The 16,346-nt window shown below is 31.3% G+C and overlaps 3 protein-coding genes across 4 annotated transcripts; 2 read left to right on the top strand and 1 right to left on the bottom strand.

Moving 5' to 3' along the window:
* The first annotated feature begins 404 nt into the window (after nucleotides 1–404).
* On the top strand, nucleotides 405–3,812 carry LOC103842415 (nicotinate phosphoribosyltransferase 2). The gene is made up of 15 exons (XM_009119034.2): nucleotides 405–722; nucleotides 789–933; nucleotides 1,012–1,131; nucleotides 1,229–1,363; nucleotides 1,430–1,491; nucleotides 1,595–1,670; nucleotides 1,904–2,005; nucleotides 2,092–2,208; nucleotides 2,282–2,340; nucleotides 2,416–2,590; nucleotides 2,671–2,805; nucleotides 2,887–2,985; nucleotides 3,066–3,174; nucleotides 3,256–3,368; nucleotides 3,457–3,812. Exons 1-15 carry the CDS (start codon nucleotides 577–579, stop codon nucleotides 3,532–3,534), a joined length of 1,671 nt encoding a protein of 556 aa, XP_009117282.1. The 5' UTR covers nucleotides 405–576; the 3' UTR covers nucleotides 3,535–3,812.
* A 2,994-nt stretch (nucleotides 3,813–6,806) lies between these two features.
* On the bottom strand, nucleotides 6,807–8,302 carry LOC103842414 (cyclin-dependent kinase inhibitor 1). 2 transcript variants are annotated; one of them, XM_033280821.1, is made up of 4 exons: nucleotides 7,945–8,302; nucleotides 7,708–7,757; nucleotides 7,356–7,601; nucleotides 6,807–7,205 (listed from the first exon to the last, which is right to left on the bottom strand). In XM_033280821.1, exons 1-4 carry the CDS (start codon nucleotides 8,098–8,100, stop codon nucleotides 7,136–7,138), a joined length of 522 nt encoding a protein of 173 aa, XP_033136712.1. In that variant the 5' UTR covers nucleotides 8,101–8,302; the 3' UTR covers nucleotides 6,807–7,135. The 2 variants fall into 2 exon arrangements, with proteins under 2 accessions (XP_033136712.1, XP_009117281.1); XM_009119033.3 differs by having other exon boundaries at nucleotides 7,708–7,748; nucleotides 7,945–8,221.
* A 1,497-nt stretch (nucleotides 8,303–9,799) lies between these two features.
* LOC103842412 (precursor of CEP3) lies at nucleotides 9,800–13,979 on the top strand. The gene has a single exon (XM_033280828.1). It carries the CDS (start codon nucleotides 11,840–11,842, stop codon nucleotides 12,089–12,091), a length of 252 nt encoding a protein of 83 aa, XP_033136719.1. The 5' UTR covers nucleotides 9,800–11,839; the 3' UTR covers nucleotides 12,092–13,979.
* The last annotated feature ends 2,367 nt before the right edge of the window (nucleotides 13,980–16,346 follow it).

Raw genomic sequence — 16,346 nt, 5'->3', positions numbered from 1 at the left:
TCTGGTGATAAAAAACTCATGGTTGTAAATTTATATATCGGCCACCATCGATTAAAACTGAGTGAAAATGCGGCTACTTAAATGCCTTCGACATTTTTCTTGGCTCAGTTTCAGTGGACGGTCATTTAGTATCGTAATACTAAAATCATCCAAAAATAATTAAAATTACTCCAAAATTTATTTTAGAAAGTGATAAACTTTGGTTAAATGATAATTTAGCGTTGGGTATTACAAACTTGTATAAAACACAATTATTCCACCCACCTGGTCAAACAAGTTTTTTTTTTTGGTCGACGGTCAAACAAGTTAAAATCAAATTTTCCACAGATTTCTTTTTTTTTTGTTAATTATCAAAAAGAAAAATTAATAAAATCAAAAGCACAACACAATTAAAGGGGTAAGACTAGGTCAAAGCTGAAACAGTGGGTTTTGTTTATGTGGTTGTCCTCGTCTCTTTTTAAATTCTCCATTTTTAATTTTCTTCTCCTCTGACCACCACCAAACCACTCTCACTGTAACCAAACAACACACGAAGCCATTTATTTTCCTTACCACAACAAATTGGAGACACAAACAATGGAGCCGAAAGAGAATGGAAACCAACCGGGTCGGGTCATAGAAGGACCCACCAACCCCATGGTCACACCTCTCCTCAACGATCTCTACCAATTCACCATGGCTTACGCTTATTGGAAAGCTGGCAAACAAAACGAACGATCCGTGTATCTAAACAACCTTCTTCATCCCTTTCGCTTATTAAAGTTCTGATCTTTATGTTTCCTTTACAGCTTCGATCTGTACTTTCGTAAGAACCCGTTTGGCGGCGAGTACACTGTCTTCGCTGGGTTAGAAGAGTGTGTCAAGTTCCTCGCCAATTTCAAATTGACCCACCAAGAGATCGATTACGTTCGTGACTCCTTGCCTGGATCTGAGGTATCCTGATTTTTGAATTTGATTTCTTCTTGTTATTTAGTTCTGATTTGATTCGATGTGGGTTTTGATTGAAATTAGGAAGCTTTCTGTGATTATCTTAAAGGGCTTGATTGCTCTGACGTTGAAGTCTATGCGATTCCTGAAGGGTCTGTTGTTTTCCCTAAGGTGCCTCTCATGAGAGTTGAAGGACCTGTTGGTGTGAGTCTCTCTCATGTTCTGTAACACTGTCTTGTTTTTTTTTTTTTTAATAAGATTATAAACGATGGTTTGGTTGTTTGTAAAATCAAAATCATAGGTTGTTCAATTGTTGGAAACTCCGTTCCTCAATCTTGTCAATTTTGCATCTTTGGTAGCTACCAACGCAGCAAGACACCGGTTTGTTGCCGGCAAGTCTAAGAGTCTGCTTGAGTTTGGTGCTCGGAGAGCTCAGGTTTCTATCTTTGTTCTGTGTATATATTTTGAGATCTTTCCATGTTCTTAGTTTTTGGTATCTTAGGGACCTGATGGTGCAATAAGCGCATCTAAATATTGCTACCTTGGAGGTTTTGATGCTACAAGGTAAGCTATTGGTGTTTTTTGATCTTTCTTGTTTGTTCTTATAAATAAAGGGAAAGTAGAAATGATATGCTTTTGTGTTATTGTGTGTATATGCCAATGGCAGCAACGTAGCAGCTGGAAAACTTTTTGGGATACCTCTCCGTGGCACACATTCCCATGCTTTTGTTAGCTCATTCATGGTCAGTCCACTTCAGCAAAAAATTAATAAATATATTTTTTAAACAAATTTAGCAGTAGAGAAATAACATGAAGTTTCTTGAAAATAAGTGGTTCTTGTTAATCTGTTAAATTACAAGGACAGGTTCTGAATCAATGCCTTTGTGTTTTGAATCTGATATACATTTTTTTTTATCTTATGTTCTGCCAATATCACTAGCAGTATTAATATAGTTACTCGAACTTTGGTTTACAGAGCACTGATGAGATTGTTGACAAAGTGCTTCAAAGTGCTGATGGGGAAACCACATGTGATGACTTTATTAGTCTGGTTCAGACATGGTTAACAAAGATTCAGGTTTGTCACAGGATCATTGTTCTACTCCTGCTACATATTTATAAAAAAATTAATCTCATTTTTTGGTTACTTGTGGATGATGATAGTATTCACCTTCTCTAAGTGGCTTTTTCTCTGAGACAAATCAAAGCGAGCTAGCAGCTTTCATCTCATATGCACTGGCATTCCCCAAAGCCTTTCTTGCCCTTGTAGACACATACGATGTGAGTAATAATAGCTGTTGGTGCTAACGTTGCAAAAGCTACAAAGTAATAACTGTTGCCAACGTTCTTACAGGTGATGAAGAGTGGGATTCCTAACTTCTGCGCAGTTGCTTTAGCTCTGAATGACTTAGGGTGTGTAAGAATCTCTTTATCTTTCTTCTTATTCAGTTGCATACGAGAATCTGAGATGGTGTTGTTGATGTGCAGATACAAAGCATTAGGTATTAGACTGGACTCAGGTGACTTGGCATATCTATCTACAGAGGCCAGAAATTTCTTCTGCGCAGTAGAGAGAGAACTAAAAGTGCCTGGTTTTGGGAAGATGATCGTCACCGCTAGTAATGATCTAAATGAAGAGACTATCGACGCTTTAAACAAGCAGGTGATTCCCTAAACTAACCTCACTCTCAAGTGACCCATCAGATTGATGTAACCAAATGTGTTTTTTTTTTATCTCGGTAGGGACATGAGGTGGATGCTTTTGGTATAGGGACTTACTTAGTCACTTGCTATGCACAAGCAGCCTTAGGCTGCGTTTTCAAACTCGTCGAGATAAACAATCAGCCTCGGATCAAACTTTCTGAAGATGTTACAAAGGTTATAAACTCTCTCTCTCTTGTGCTTCTATCATTTAATGTAACATTGCACTTAATATAATTATCATTATGATCTGCTTAGGTATCAATACCGTGTAAAAAGCGAAGTTACAGATTGTACGGAAAAGAAGGTTACCCACTAGTGGATATAATGACTGGAGAGAATGAGCCACCTCCAAAGGTAAAAAAAAATAGATATTAACATTTTTACCTTATTTAAATTTTACATGATTATTATTCTTTTTTTAATGGATTATAAAGGTTGGTGAGCGTTTACTGTGTCGTCATCCTTTTAATGAATCCAAAAGAGCATATGTAGTGCCACAACGTGTTGAAGAGCTCCTCAAATGTTACTGGCGTGGAAGTGCTGGTAAAAACATTTTACTTTACTGTAAAGCCATGATGTTGTAACTAATTCAGCTTTTAATCTCTCTTTGTCTGTATGGTGAAGATGAAGCAAGAGAAGAATTACCACCACTGAAAGAGATACGAGACCGTTGCATCAAACAGCTTGAAAACATGCGACCTGATCATATGAGAAGATTAAACCCTACTCCTTACAAGGTTTATAATCTCTCTTAAAAAAAGGTTTAAAAACTCATATTCTGGTTTTATGAAAAAAAAATTTGTATATTTTTTCCCATGGTTGCAGGTTAGTGTCAGCGCGAAGCTGTACGATTTCATTCACTTCCTATGGCTCAACGAGGCACCTGTTGGTGAATTACAGTGACGACCAAGAAGAAGAGAATTGCAGTGAACCAAAAGAGAAGAAGATAATCATTGTTTTGGTTGGAGTAATGTATATATCATATACCACATCATTAGAACGTGCGATAAGAGTTTTTTCACTTAGTTTTTTTGTTTTGTTTTACAAACATTTGATTGATTTCATGTATTTTTGTCGTAATAAGTTTCATCTTCTTGAAGAGGAAAGAAACTTTTTGCGCTCATTTGACCTTTGTTTTGGATTTGATTCATATTGATAGTTGAAACGAATTTCAACATATTTCAGTGGTTGGCGATTAAAATATCATGTTTAATCGGTGGAACATATATTAACAATCAAATAAACTGAAACATACCAACGATAAGCCGGTAGATACTAAAAAGTTAAAACAGATCTCTGAAAATTTCCAATATCTACCGCTTTATCCTTTGGTTAACACAAAAAAAAAAAGATAATTGTTTCTGGCTTGTTTGTTTTTTTTCTGTTTTTTTGAATTTAATAAACAATCTTCTTTTATTGTTTTAGTTAGTAGCTTTTTTGATAATTCTATGTGTGGTCATCATAGACACTTGTAAGTAAGACATCTTCAATCTCATTCTATTTTTATTCTAAAATAAAATTTATAATAAAATGCTTCAAAATGATATTCTATTTCTCACTTTATAATATACTCCTAGTAAAAGATATGTTTACTTCAAATATAGAATAATTTGTTTTTTTGTTTATTATTTTATTTTTAACTCTAAAATAGAACATCACTAGAGCAAACTCAAACTCTGTTAGAGAGTTCTATTTGACATCTGATGAAACTGCATTTGGTGTGACTAACCTTAGCTTGCACCGTACAAATATGGTTTTTGTTTGATGGGATCTCTTAACTTCCAATTTGTTCTCTTTTTCTTCTTTCTTTTCTTCTCTGTTTACTTTGGAAAACACTGCTTTGGAAGAATCTCTTCGTTTAAGGGCAATACAAGTCACAAAGCGTTAAAATGAACAAAACACCAAAAAGACCTTTTATTATGCAATAGAATCATAGTTAAGTTAACTACTATATTGTAGTTAATTTTTTTCTGTAACAACTCACATGCAAATTATATATACCGAACCTTAGAAATCAAATAAAGAATATATATAAATCAAAATTATAAGCTTTAATCGAAGATGCAAGTCGAAAATTTTATATATATATATATATATATATATATGTCTTGATGAAGTCATTTGTTGTTAATACATAAGGCATGCAAAGCAAACAAACCATGTGGATGCAAAATGCTGAGTTAGAATAAGATAAACTTAAGCAGTAAATTTATGTTTTAGAAAGAAAAAATAAGGTAAAATTGGAAAACAAACTTATGCTTTAAAAAAATGAATAACCGCAATTTCAAAAATAAACATATACTTATTAATATGAAAGATGTCCATATTCATAGATTCCTTAAAGATCTTTGGATTAAGATTTTGAAAATACGAAAACATTATAAAATGGCCAAGAAATCGACAAAGAATCGATAAGACACTGAAAAGTGATTTTATGAAAGAAAAATGAGAATCTCTTGATAAGTGTTCTTGGGTTCATCTTGAGTAGTTAGACGTTGACGTATCAGACGACAAAAAACCATAAATTTATATAACTTAACATCGTTCGTAGCGATTGCTATCGTGTTAGTGTAACCATGATTGAACAAGTATTGCAAAGAATTGTTTAATATAAGTTCTAATATCGCAAAAAGTGTTTGCTTGCTAATATGATAATATATGTTTGCTTATATTCATTATCCCTTGATAAATCTTCTGCGCTATTTTATTTTGTTGCTTTTTTACACTTACATTAATTACTAAGAAAACTGGAATGGCCAAAGCTAGCCAACATGAACGAACTCATATTTCGTTTTGTACAGATAGTAGTGGAGTGGATTAGAGGGCAGGGCAACTGGCCTGCCTATCAGTGAACCCCACCAACCTGTGGCTACACTACAAATTTATGTAACCTATGAACATTTTCTATCATCTATTTTTCGTTTATAGTTTTATATTATACGTATCTTATGTGTGCGTCTCTGAACCGTTGTAGCTCTTCCCCTGACTAGTTATGGGTAGCTCCATCCTGGAAAGGGTGGGTTAAAAGTAAATTTGTCAAGATAGGAAACAAAGAGTTTAAAAAATGTGGGGCTTATTTTTTTAAGAAGAAAACTACAACGTCGAGTTTAGAAAAAACAAACAAATGGTCCATGAGAAAAATTTAGACAAATGTACACCCAGATGGTCCATGAGAAAAGCTTTGTTTTTAAGTCACCGGAAACTAGTCCAAAATCATTTTTTGCATCATTTGTAATAATGTGATTTAAACAACAATATATGCATTTTGGAAAAAAATTAAAATTACTCGACCCACTATATCCTAATAATTCTTCTGGTTTCAAAATAAATGTTGATATATACTGATTTTTTGTTACATAAAATATCTTCTTAAGGATTTAATGTCAAATTTTCTATGGACATATCTAAGTTTCTGTACTTTTAGAGTCGCAAAAAGTGAAATTCAACAAAAGTTCAAGGAGTCGCATGTATTCGTATGAGTATAAACAAATTTTTTATTTTTATAATTTGCATGAAACCTGGTAAAGGAACACTTATATCGACTATCGAGACGGATGAAGATGACGTATGCGTAGTGGATTTGTTATACTTGCAATGCATTTTTCTTTCAACGAAAGTGCCTTGTGACGGAATGCTGATGGTTTGCTATTAATATATATATATATATATATATATATGAGTAATTGTTTAAGACAATCAGAGTCTATCGGCATACTATTTGATATTCTGATTGGTAGAACAGTTGGTATGGTTGGTACGGGTTGGTGCATAAAAGGGTAATTAAAATGTCGACTAGCGGACTAAAATTATTTTAAGTGTCAATCAATTTCAATATATTATCTTGGCATCGGTAAATAGTAATTCACTCTAAAGCAAAAAAAGTCAAAACTAAGCAAGCTGTATATGGTAAACGTTAGTTTAGGGTTAGGAGTAAACTTGTTGGTTTTGATTTTTTGTTATCAAAAATTAAGTTGTGGCTAAACAAAGATAGAATCATATTTTGTTTTCATTACAAATTTAGAACCTGATTAGTTATTAGTACTTAACTAGTTGAGCTTTGATGTATATTCCATTGATAAGAATATTCAGAATTTCAGAAAAGCGTTTGGGATGTTTAAAACGCACTGAAAGACCAAAACGCTTAGGGAATTTTCGGAAAATCATTATAATGAGAGGACAAAAAAAAGAGTGTGAATATAGAAAATCATTATAATGAGAGGACAAAACTGTACAACATGAGAGAAGAAGAAGAGGAGAAAGAGTTAAGCAAAAAGACACAGCTTTTCTGGGTTTATCTTTTTTCACTTTTGCAGAAAACAAAATCTGTTCTGAAACCCCAAAAAGCCTTTATTTCTGTGCAGATTCGTACTTTCAAACATTCTGCTACAAATCTTTCCTCACAAAAGCTTCTATTCTAGAAATAAATAAATTGGAATTATTCTCTGAAAATTAGATACTAAAAGTTAAATAAACGTATGCTTCATCACCATCATCATTTTCTTCATTACTCTGATAATTTAACCCACTCGTAGCGTCCTTCTAATGGCTTCTCCTTCTCGAAATCAAAGTTATACCTATAAATTAACAGACAAAAATACAAACTCTCTTAAGTTGTAGTTAAAGACAAGAAACTCTCACTCAACTTTGTTTTTTGATAAACATTCTCCTAAATTATAAATAAAATTGACATTAAAAAAAATAAAGTTGAAAAATTGTAAACGTACTTCTTCTTGAAATTATCATGGAGCTGTTTCTCAGCTTCCACGAAAAAATCTTCAATCTCCACTGCCGTTGGTGGTTGCTCCGTCGCTGATTTCCCCTTCTCCTCCGTCGTTGACAAAGATGTTCTCCGGCTGCAACAACAATCCGATGATTCTTTCACGGCGGAATCAAAACCAGCTACGATTTGCTGTGAATTCTCCATAGATTCTTTTTCTCTAAGGTTTTCAAATAGCTTCCTCTTACTACTCCTGAAAGAAAATAATTAGAAGAGAGAGTGAATTAATATAATGAAACAAGAACCGGGAAAATTCATAAACCTTCAAATTTCAAATGATTTTAAAAACATTTACTCACCGTCGACACGACGACGTTTCAGTCTCACCATCTCTTTCCTCCTGTAACAACAACAATAACAAAAATTCAAATTTTCGAAAAGAAAAAAGAAACCGAAGATCTAGCTAGAGAGCAGTAAATGAAAATCCTCATAAATTTTCAAAAATATTAAATTTAATAAAAAAAACATTAATGATTATATTTTCTACAGTTACAAGATTCTAGAATCCGTATTTAATAGTACTAGTATTGAATCACCTCAAGATCTATAACTCCATTGTTGTTACTCGCGCAACAAGACGACGACGACGAGCTAGCTTTTTCCGATCTGTAAACGATTCTCCGGCTGCGAAGCTGCATATACGTAGACGAAGCTCCCACCGTCCCTTTAGTTTTTCTGCATTTTCTCACCATTGCGTGTCCGTGACGTTAAAGTCTCCGAGAGAGAGAGAGAGAGAGATGATTAGAGCTGAAGAGGACGAGGAAGACGAAAGACAGAAGCAAGAAGAAGATGGAGTTTTGCTTTAACGGTCGGGATTGAGTTTTGAGTTTGTGTCGTGATAGAGAGATGGCGTTGTTTCTGTGGTCCCGTTACAGTGACGGGGAATCTTTGACGGGTAACTGAAGGCGCCGTTATTTGGATCGCATGCTGCTGAGTAGATTGAGCGACACGTGTCGGTTTTCGACGGTGACTTAACGGGACGGGAACAAGGTAGCGTAATAATTGTGGCGTAACTACTTTTAAAAACCCTCCCATCTGTCGCTAAATCACATATTTGCCATTACATGTACCATCAAAATGAAAATATAAAATTTGATGGAGATAATTGTAATTAGTTTTTAAAAATTGGGGTCTTTTGTTCTTAATAATGTTTACTAAATTTGGGGTTATTTTACACATTTACATGCATGTTTGATAAAACTTTCAAAGTGAGCTGACGACACTAATTGAGTCCGTCCTCGAAAGAAATTTTTTTCTAGATTTTTAAAATATAAAATGTGATGGAAAGAATTGAATTTAGTTTTAAGAAAATTGAGATTTTTCAGTTCTTAATAATGTTTAATATATTTGGGGGTCATTTTAGGCATTTACATGCATGTTTGATAAAACTTTAAAAGTGAGCTGACGACAATAATTAAACAACCACTCTGTCCTCGAAAAAATATATTTTTTAAATATATTTTTGTTTTACAAAAACAGATTTTCTAGAATTTAAGATAACTTTAGTAATTAATGATAAGTTGTGTAACATTAATTGAAATTTTTAAATTAATTAAATATTATTGGTTGATGGTTATTAGAAAATGTATTTTAAAATAAACACGAAATTTAATTGTAAGCATTCATTATATTTTTAATATACATGAATACTCTAAAAAGTTCTTTTTTTCAGAGCAAACAGAAGAAGTATATTTTTCTTTTCTTTTTAGTATATCAATCTCATAGAAAAGTATTATGATTTTATTCTCATTATATTTTTTTTTCTTTCTAGTATTATGATTTTATTTAGGTTTCTTCTTCTTTTTCTCTTTTAACAATTTCTTCTCCTCTAATAATGTTTTTTTTTTTGCTTTCGAGTATTATAATTTTATTTTGATTGTTTTTTTTCAAAGTTTTTGGGGATTTTTTTTTTCCTCTGGTTTTTATAATTGAAGATATATCCAGTTTGCTTTGATCTTCGTTGTAATAGTTATCACATGTTGTTCGACGGGTTTTAGAGCAAACCTTTTTGAAGAGACCTTTTCTGGAACATATCTAACCAAAGAAAAAAAAATCTATTTTTATTTGGAGAATTTTTAGGATCTGACTGGTTCAACCGCAGCGGTTGCGGTTGCGGGAACGGGTGGTTGCGGTTTCCAGCAGTTTTAAAAGATTTGTACGACTGGTTCTGCGGTTAGAAATTGGTGAGTTTGCGGGATACTTATGACTGATTAACTACCAAATGCAGCAGCGGTTAAATAATAAATTAACAATATTTACATTTTATACAATTATAAAAATATCAAAAATAATAATATTATAATAAATATAAAAGTTCTATTTAGAAAGTTATACTTAAAATTTTTTAAAAATTATAGAAAATATTTTTATTTTAAAGTTTTATAATATTAATTAAAATATAATAGATATATTTTAGCATTTTTATAATTCTAATTTAATTTTTTTATTGAATATTTTTATTTTTGTATTTATATTGTTTTGGAAAAAAAAGAAATTTTTTTTATCCTCCCGCAACCGCCCGCAACCGCAAACGCTAGCTGGAACCAACTTTTGAATTTTTGAAGTTCAGAACGGTTTGGAACGGTTTGAAGCGGTTTGAACGATTGTTGCAAAACTCCAACAACCGCTACCAACCGCAAAAGCTGCGTTTGCGGGTGGTAGCGGGAAAACCAGTCATATCCTTAATCGATTGTTAAAAACGCAGAACAAGTTTTTCTGGTATCAATGTATTGGGAAAATCCAACCTAATTTCGGTATGGATTTCATAAATGATTTCTGGTGAAGTCACATTTGACTGATCATATTTTTAATGGTTTAGATCTGTTTTTCAAAAGCTTCTTTAGGCTTTTTTGAAACGATATATCCTATCAATTTTTTGTTATTGTCTTTAACAGGCCATATTGAATAAAAGTAAGTTTTCGACAAAAAAAAAATATCTCAAAGAAAACGTTAATTTTATGTTTAGTTCGTATTGTTTCATTGTTTTTTTGTGAACTTAAGCTTTCATTGCTATCTTAATCTCCAAGAATGGAGTAAAAGTTCAATACAAATGAAAATGAAACGATAGCCAAGATAGCCAAGATAGCCAAAAGAACGATAGCTACAAAAGCAATATCGAAACTGAAAGTACGGTAGATAGGAACAGTATTCACACAAGCCCAACACTGAACATGAAGCAGTCCTCTATAATCGACGTTGATGTTGGAGCTGAGAATAAGAATGCCATGGATACTAAGCAAGCGCACAAGATGCTTCTAAGCCTTGAGAACACAGCCATCCTCAATCAAGGAGGAGGTAGAAGAGCATAACTGGATTGGACCGTTATGTAGAGAGGCTTCAAAAGCGACGAAGCATAGCTTACTCATTTCACCAAGAAATGCACATGGAACTCTAGTAGCAGCAAGGTAAACTTGATTCCCTGAAAAAAGGATGAAACTCTCCCCAAGGGAGTAATATTCCAAACACAACCATGGCCAACTAGAAACGGGAAACTTGAGAACTACTAAAGCAAAACAATTTGCAGTTATAACTATCAGAGGTTTAGGATCCCGTCGAGACAGCTTGATCAATCTATTACCAGCCGGAGAAACATAATAAACTTGCGCGAGTTAATCCGAAAACATCTTTGTTGTTGACTGGTTGGTCCGTCAGGCAAACTGATGCACATCACTTTCATAAAAGCCTTGTATTCCCATGTTCGTATTGAGGTGATGCGGTTCCTTATTTCCACTAGTTTGACAATGATTGATGGTGTCGAAAGGACTTCATAATGTCTTCTTTTGTTTATCCCTTTAAGAGATGTTAGAGAGTTTATAAGAGGTGTTAGGACTAACTGAGAGTTTTTGCTGCACTTGCTTCAGCCGAATTTCTTCACTCGAGCTTCTTCAGCTTGGAGTTTTGATCGGCATTCAAAATACTTTCTCAAAAGCAAAGCTTGATATTCAAAATACTTTACTGATCACCGGAATAACAACACCAAATTCTTGGTTTATATTGTGACTCAATTCTTGATATGTCATTTGTATTAAGAACGATTAGTTACAAAACATATTATGTAATCAAAATCTATAACTTAATGGATATATTAAAATAAACTTCAACAAATAGGATCTATTCGGAATATCCATGGATAGAGAAGGACGACTAAGCTTATATCATGAAAGGGCAGCTATGAATTAAGGAAAATAAATAAATTATATTCTTAATTATTTAGTACTTACTAATAGTTGTAAAGCACACGGACTCTTTAACTAAAATATTTAAAATAACATCTCAAGTGTTGCGCCCATGTGATGTACTATATTTCATCTCTATAAATAGACCAAATGTTCCAAGAGGTTACATGCATCGACACATAATACATACTCGCCTCGACTATATATTATAAACAATAAATTTATTTTTCTAATTCTCGTTTCGGGTTTTTAATCAATGGCGAGAATTAATGTTTACCTTTTTGCATTTATGTTGCTTTTGACTATTAAACAAGAGCTCGGTTCCGTTGAAGGCCGAACACTCACCACGTCCACCATGGGGACGGCTGAGGAAATCAGCGCTGATGGCTCTGTGCCGCTATTACCACCGGCTGAGCCACTTCAGCCGCCACCGAGCCACGGGGTTGATACCTTTAGGCCCACGGTACCTGGACATAGCCCTGGTATTGGACATTCCGTACACAACTAACGGAGATGGACAATGGCATGGTTTATGTGATTATAAATCAATGTTTTCTTAATATATGGTACCTTATTGAACATAAGCTTGTGCTTATGTTGTTGTTGGTGTTGGCTTTTTTTTCTGAATGTGAATTCTTATTTAATATATGTACTGGCTCGTCATATTCAGTTTCTTGCAAGTGTGTGATTGTAATAATGTTTAGTTAAACCGTGTTTTTCAATTTATCAGCTTTTTTTTTGTTTAGAAGAAATTATCAGCTTTTTCTCATACATTTTCTACTTTAAAACCATGTCTATCAATTGAGACATCTCTTCACTGAACTGAACCATACGAAACTAAACATAACTTTAACCGGTGCATGGATCAGATAACCTTACTATTGGTCCTTCCAGTAGACCATGTTAACCAAATAAGGAAAAAAGAGAGAGAGAGAGAGAGAGAGAAAAAAACTCTATCCGCAAACCGATTTACAGAAAAATGATTTCTTGTTTATCTTCGAAATCGGTACGCTATAATTTCATTCTTAAAATAATTCCCACATTATAGAAAAACGTCTCTTTGTTTCTGAATTTAACCTAGACATTTACTTGTATCTTGCATGTTTTTTTGTGGGGTGTCAAACGCTGATTTCATTGAAATTCACCAAAGTTACTTTGCTACGAATATTTTTCATGGTCAACTTTAAAATTTGGAGAAGATTTATACGGAAGTAAATATTTAAGAAATATTTTATGTATTTATATAGTAAAAGATGGGTGTCTACGTAATTCAAAGAAAAAGATACATAAGATAGAAAACTGTAACTTATAAGAAACATAATAAATGGCAAATCGTGACCTTTTAACAATATTAGATAATTATAGCTACTATACAAAGATATGTTTTAATAGAAAACATATGTATATGAGCTTTAAAAAGACAACGGACTTTTCAAATAGAGAACCGGCTCTGAGTTTTAGAAGATTGTAAGTTAGAAAAAAAATTATACGGATTTACAATATGAAGTTTCGAATTGATGCCCGGTTGCAAAAGTTTTTTTTAGTTTTGGCAGTAACCTAAAAAGATTGTATACAGTTTAAGAACTAACTGTAGTTTAAAAAGGGCCGCAAGTACGAACTTGTCCATTTTAAGAACCATTAAGAGCATCTCCAATGTATATCTCTATATTTTTCTCTAAAATAAAGATTTCTATTATAGAGGTGGATTTGCTCTAATGTATGCCTCTATAATAGAGTTCCTCTATTTATATGGGGAAATATAGAGGTAAAAAGTAGGATTCCTTTATATTTTCCTTTAAAATAGAGAAACTCTATTATAGAGGCATACATTGGAGCAAATCCACCTCTATAATAGAATTTCTTTATTTTAGGAGAAAATATAGAGATAAAAATAGAGGTGGGTTGGAGATGGTTTAATGTACATAATAAGGAAAGCCACATCAAAACTGTGGTTTCTGTTAATTTTTCCACAGCTTTTCTTTTCAGTCTGTTGAAAAATCCGTAGCCAATATATAACATAGAGTTTACATGTTAAAATGAAATCTGGACTAAGTTAAAATTGCTTAAAAATATATTTTAATTATAACAAGCGGAAGAATGTGTTAAAGAATACTGGTGAAACGTATATATGATGATGAGAATTTGGTTTTCTTATAATTTTCTAGTTTGATTTTCTATTCCTAGAAACAACGAAACAACCATAAATAATAAGGTTTATAAGAATAAAAATGAAACCGGCTAGAGATCTTCTGTATAGCAGAAATTAAGAGTAGTTTATGGGCTGAGACACAACTTAGCGATGCAACAACTTCAGAAGAGAAACCGAACCAACAAATGGGAAATGTTATATGGTATTATATATGAGGATGTAATCTGAAGAGAACAAGATATTTTTATGGCACAAAGATGGTTCTGCAGCACATCAAGCTCAACCGACAACATTAAGCCATGAATATGTGACGAAGCATATCTCCTTTACATACAAAATGTGAAGTTTTGATATAAATTATAGAGTGCATGAAATTTCTACAGTTTTTAGAGGTGGTGTTGTAACAGAGTATTCTCAACTGGTAAAGATAATTTTTACACTACAGAATAAATGGCTTACACTTTTCATTTGGATGAATTTCAGTGATGTAAGAAAATTTTCCCTAATTTTATAATCCGAAGTATTCCAAAACTAATACGATAACAGATGAGTTTACGGTGTTAAATTTTTTTTCAGCTATAGTTTAGGTTGACTATGTTTCATTGGTTTGAATTTTTTGATTCAGTGTAACTAGTATAGTTATTAGTGGCAAAAGAAATAGCCAACATGTTTAACCGAAGAACAAATGTACATTTTTCTTCTTTTTTGAGCTTTCTGTTTTTGTTCCAAATATTAGATCCCTTTTCAGTGAAACAGACAAAAGGATACTATTTTTAGTAATCTCTTAGGAATCTACACTACATAAATCATACATTTTTCATACATAAGTAAATATCGTTGGGATTTTTTATCAAGTAAACAACAATTCGATTGATTACCATTTGACCCTTTAATTAGTATATGTTTGGTTTGAAAAAAGTGACATGTTATTTTGTCTAATAGTACACTACTTTAGCAGAAAAGGCAACATCGTGCACATTTATTTATGACTCACGATCGCGCTATTCATAAATAATCTGTTACTATTTTAGCAGATGTCATGCTTTTATAAAATAACACAATTTCGCAAACACGTAGATACTATTTTTTTTCAACCCTGCAAAATTCACAAAACTAGTTTTACATTTCACAATAAAAGGTGATTGGTGATTTGTTATGAGATTAAACTAAACAACTAACATTAGTTAATATTATTTACTTATATGTACCGAAAATATAGTAATGCCAGATATTCTAAAATTTTAGCTGTAAAAAGCAATATAGTTGACTTTTAATCAAAACTAGATTTTGACTCGTGCAACCGCACGGGTGTTTGTTTTCACTTTTCTATACATAAATTATTGTTTTACAACATAAGTGGTATATATTTTTAATGTTAATCATATACTTAAATATTTATATAACTATTTCAAATACAATAATTTTATAATTTACATGTTATAATTAATTAATTGTTTAAACCTTATGTATTTGCCACTTCTTATTATATACTTATCTTATTGTATTTGTATTTAGTTATTAAGCAAATTAATATATTCATGAAAAAATATATTTAAAAAATATTTTGTATTTAATTTATGCTAAATTCTGACCCATATTTCAAAACTGGATTTCTTTTTACCAATATTTTTATGCTTATTCATTTTAGATAATTTATTATTGTATATATAAAAGTGTAAGATATGTTAATTTTTAGACATGTATTATATAGTTTGTTAATTTTAAGCCGTTCTATCATCATATTATATTTTAAATAAATAGTTTATATTTATGAAAATAAAATTTATAAATTTATCAATTGAATATAATTTTATCATATTTATTTTAGTATAATAATTATATTTTAACATGATCATGACTATAAAAGTAGACAAAATAGGATATAATTTATTTATTTTCATTTCTAAACGATAACTTAAAATACATTAAGTTATTGTTTAAATATTACACAGATTTATTAGAATTTTAAAATATAATAAATAAATATATATTATATTTAAAATGAAAATATATTATGATTAAAGTAGTTACAAAGATTTTATATTATTAACTTTAAAGAAATACATGTTAATTTTTATACATGTATTATATAGTTTGATAATGTTAACCCATCTTACCAACATATTAGATTTTATTTTTGAACATAAATATTATAATTACGAAAATATAATATATAAATATATAAATTTAATACAATTTTATTATATTTAGCTCAATATAATAATTTTAGTTTAATATGATTGATTATGATTATATAATATAATAATAACTAAAATATTATAGATTTTTTTTATTTTTCATTTTATATAACTGAATATATTAATGTATAATAATATTTTAAACTAATTTCGAAATTAGTGAAAATATTTAAATATAATTTCGAAAATGAAGATCTTGTAAAAATCTTTTTAAACAGATTTGTTAGAATTTTAAAATAAATATATTTATATTTAAAATGAAAAGATATCAAAAGATACTATGATTAAAATATTTTAAAAATTATATTTATTATTAGTTTGAATTAAAATATAATATGAATTTCTATGAATAGGTCCATTAGGTCCATTTTTAAAAAAATCACACATGAATCAAGGTTGTGACTTCTGTTTTAATA

This window comes from Brassica rapa, chromosome A09, assembly GCF_000309985.2.
Source record: "Brassica rapa cultivar Chiifu-401-42 chromosome A09, CAAS_Brap_v3.01, whole genome shotgun sequence".
Classification (NCBI taxonomy): domain Eukaryota; kingdom Viridiplantae; phylum Streptophyta; class Magnoliopsida; order Brassicales; family Brassicaceae; genus Brassica; species Brassica rapa.
Note: the sequence above shows the minus strand (reverse complement) of the source record. Positions and strands in the feature narration are given on the sequence as shown.

Coding starts and splice junctions, on each gene's coding strand:
- LOC103842415 (XM_009119034.2), top strand. CDS start 577: ATGGAGCCGAAAGAGAATGGAAACCAACCGGGTCGGGTCATAGAAGGA. Junction 934..1,011: donor ACTCCTTGCCTGGATCTGAG/GTATCCTGATTT, acceptor GATTGAAATTAG/GAAGCTTTCTGTGATTATCT. Junction 2,591..2,670: donor TCGACGCTTTAAACAAGCAG/GTGATTCCCTAA, acceptor TTATCTCGGTAG/GGACATGAGGTGGATGCTTT.
- LOC103842414 (XM_033280821.1), bottom strand. CDS start 8,100: ATGGTGAGAAAATGCAGAAAAACTAAAGGGACGGTGGGAGCTTCGTCT. Junction 7,758..7,944: donor ATGGAGTTATAGATCTTGAG/GTGATTCAATAC, acceptor TTGTTATTGTTG/TTGTTACAGGAGGAAAGAGA. Junction 7,602..7,707: donor GAAACGTCGTCGTGTCGACG/GTGAGTAAATGT, acceptor ATTTTCTTTCAG/GAGTAGTAAGAGGAAGCTAT.
- LOC103842412 (XM_033280828.1), top strand. CDS start 11,840: ATGGCGAGAATTAATGTTTACCTTTTTGCATTTATGTTGCTTTTGACT.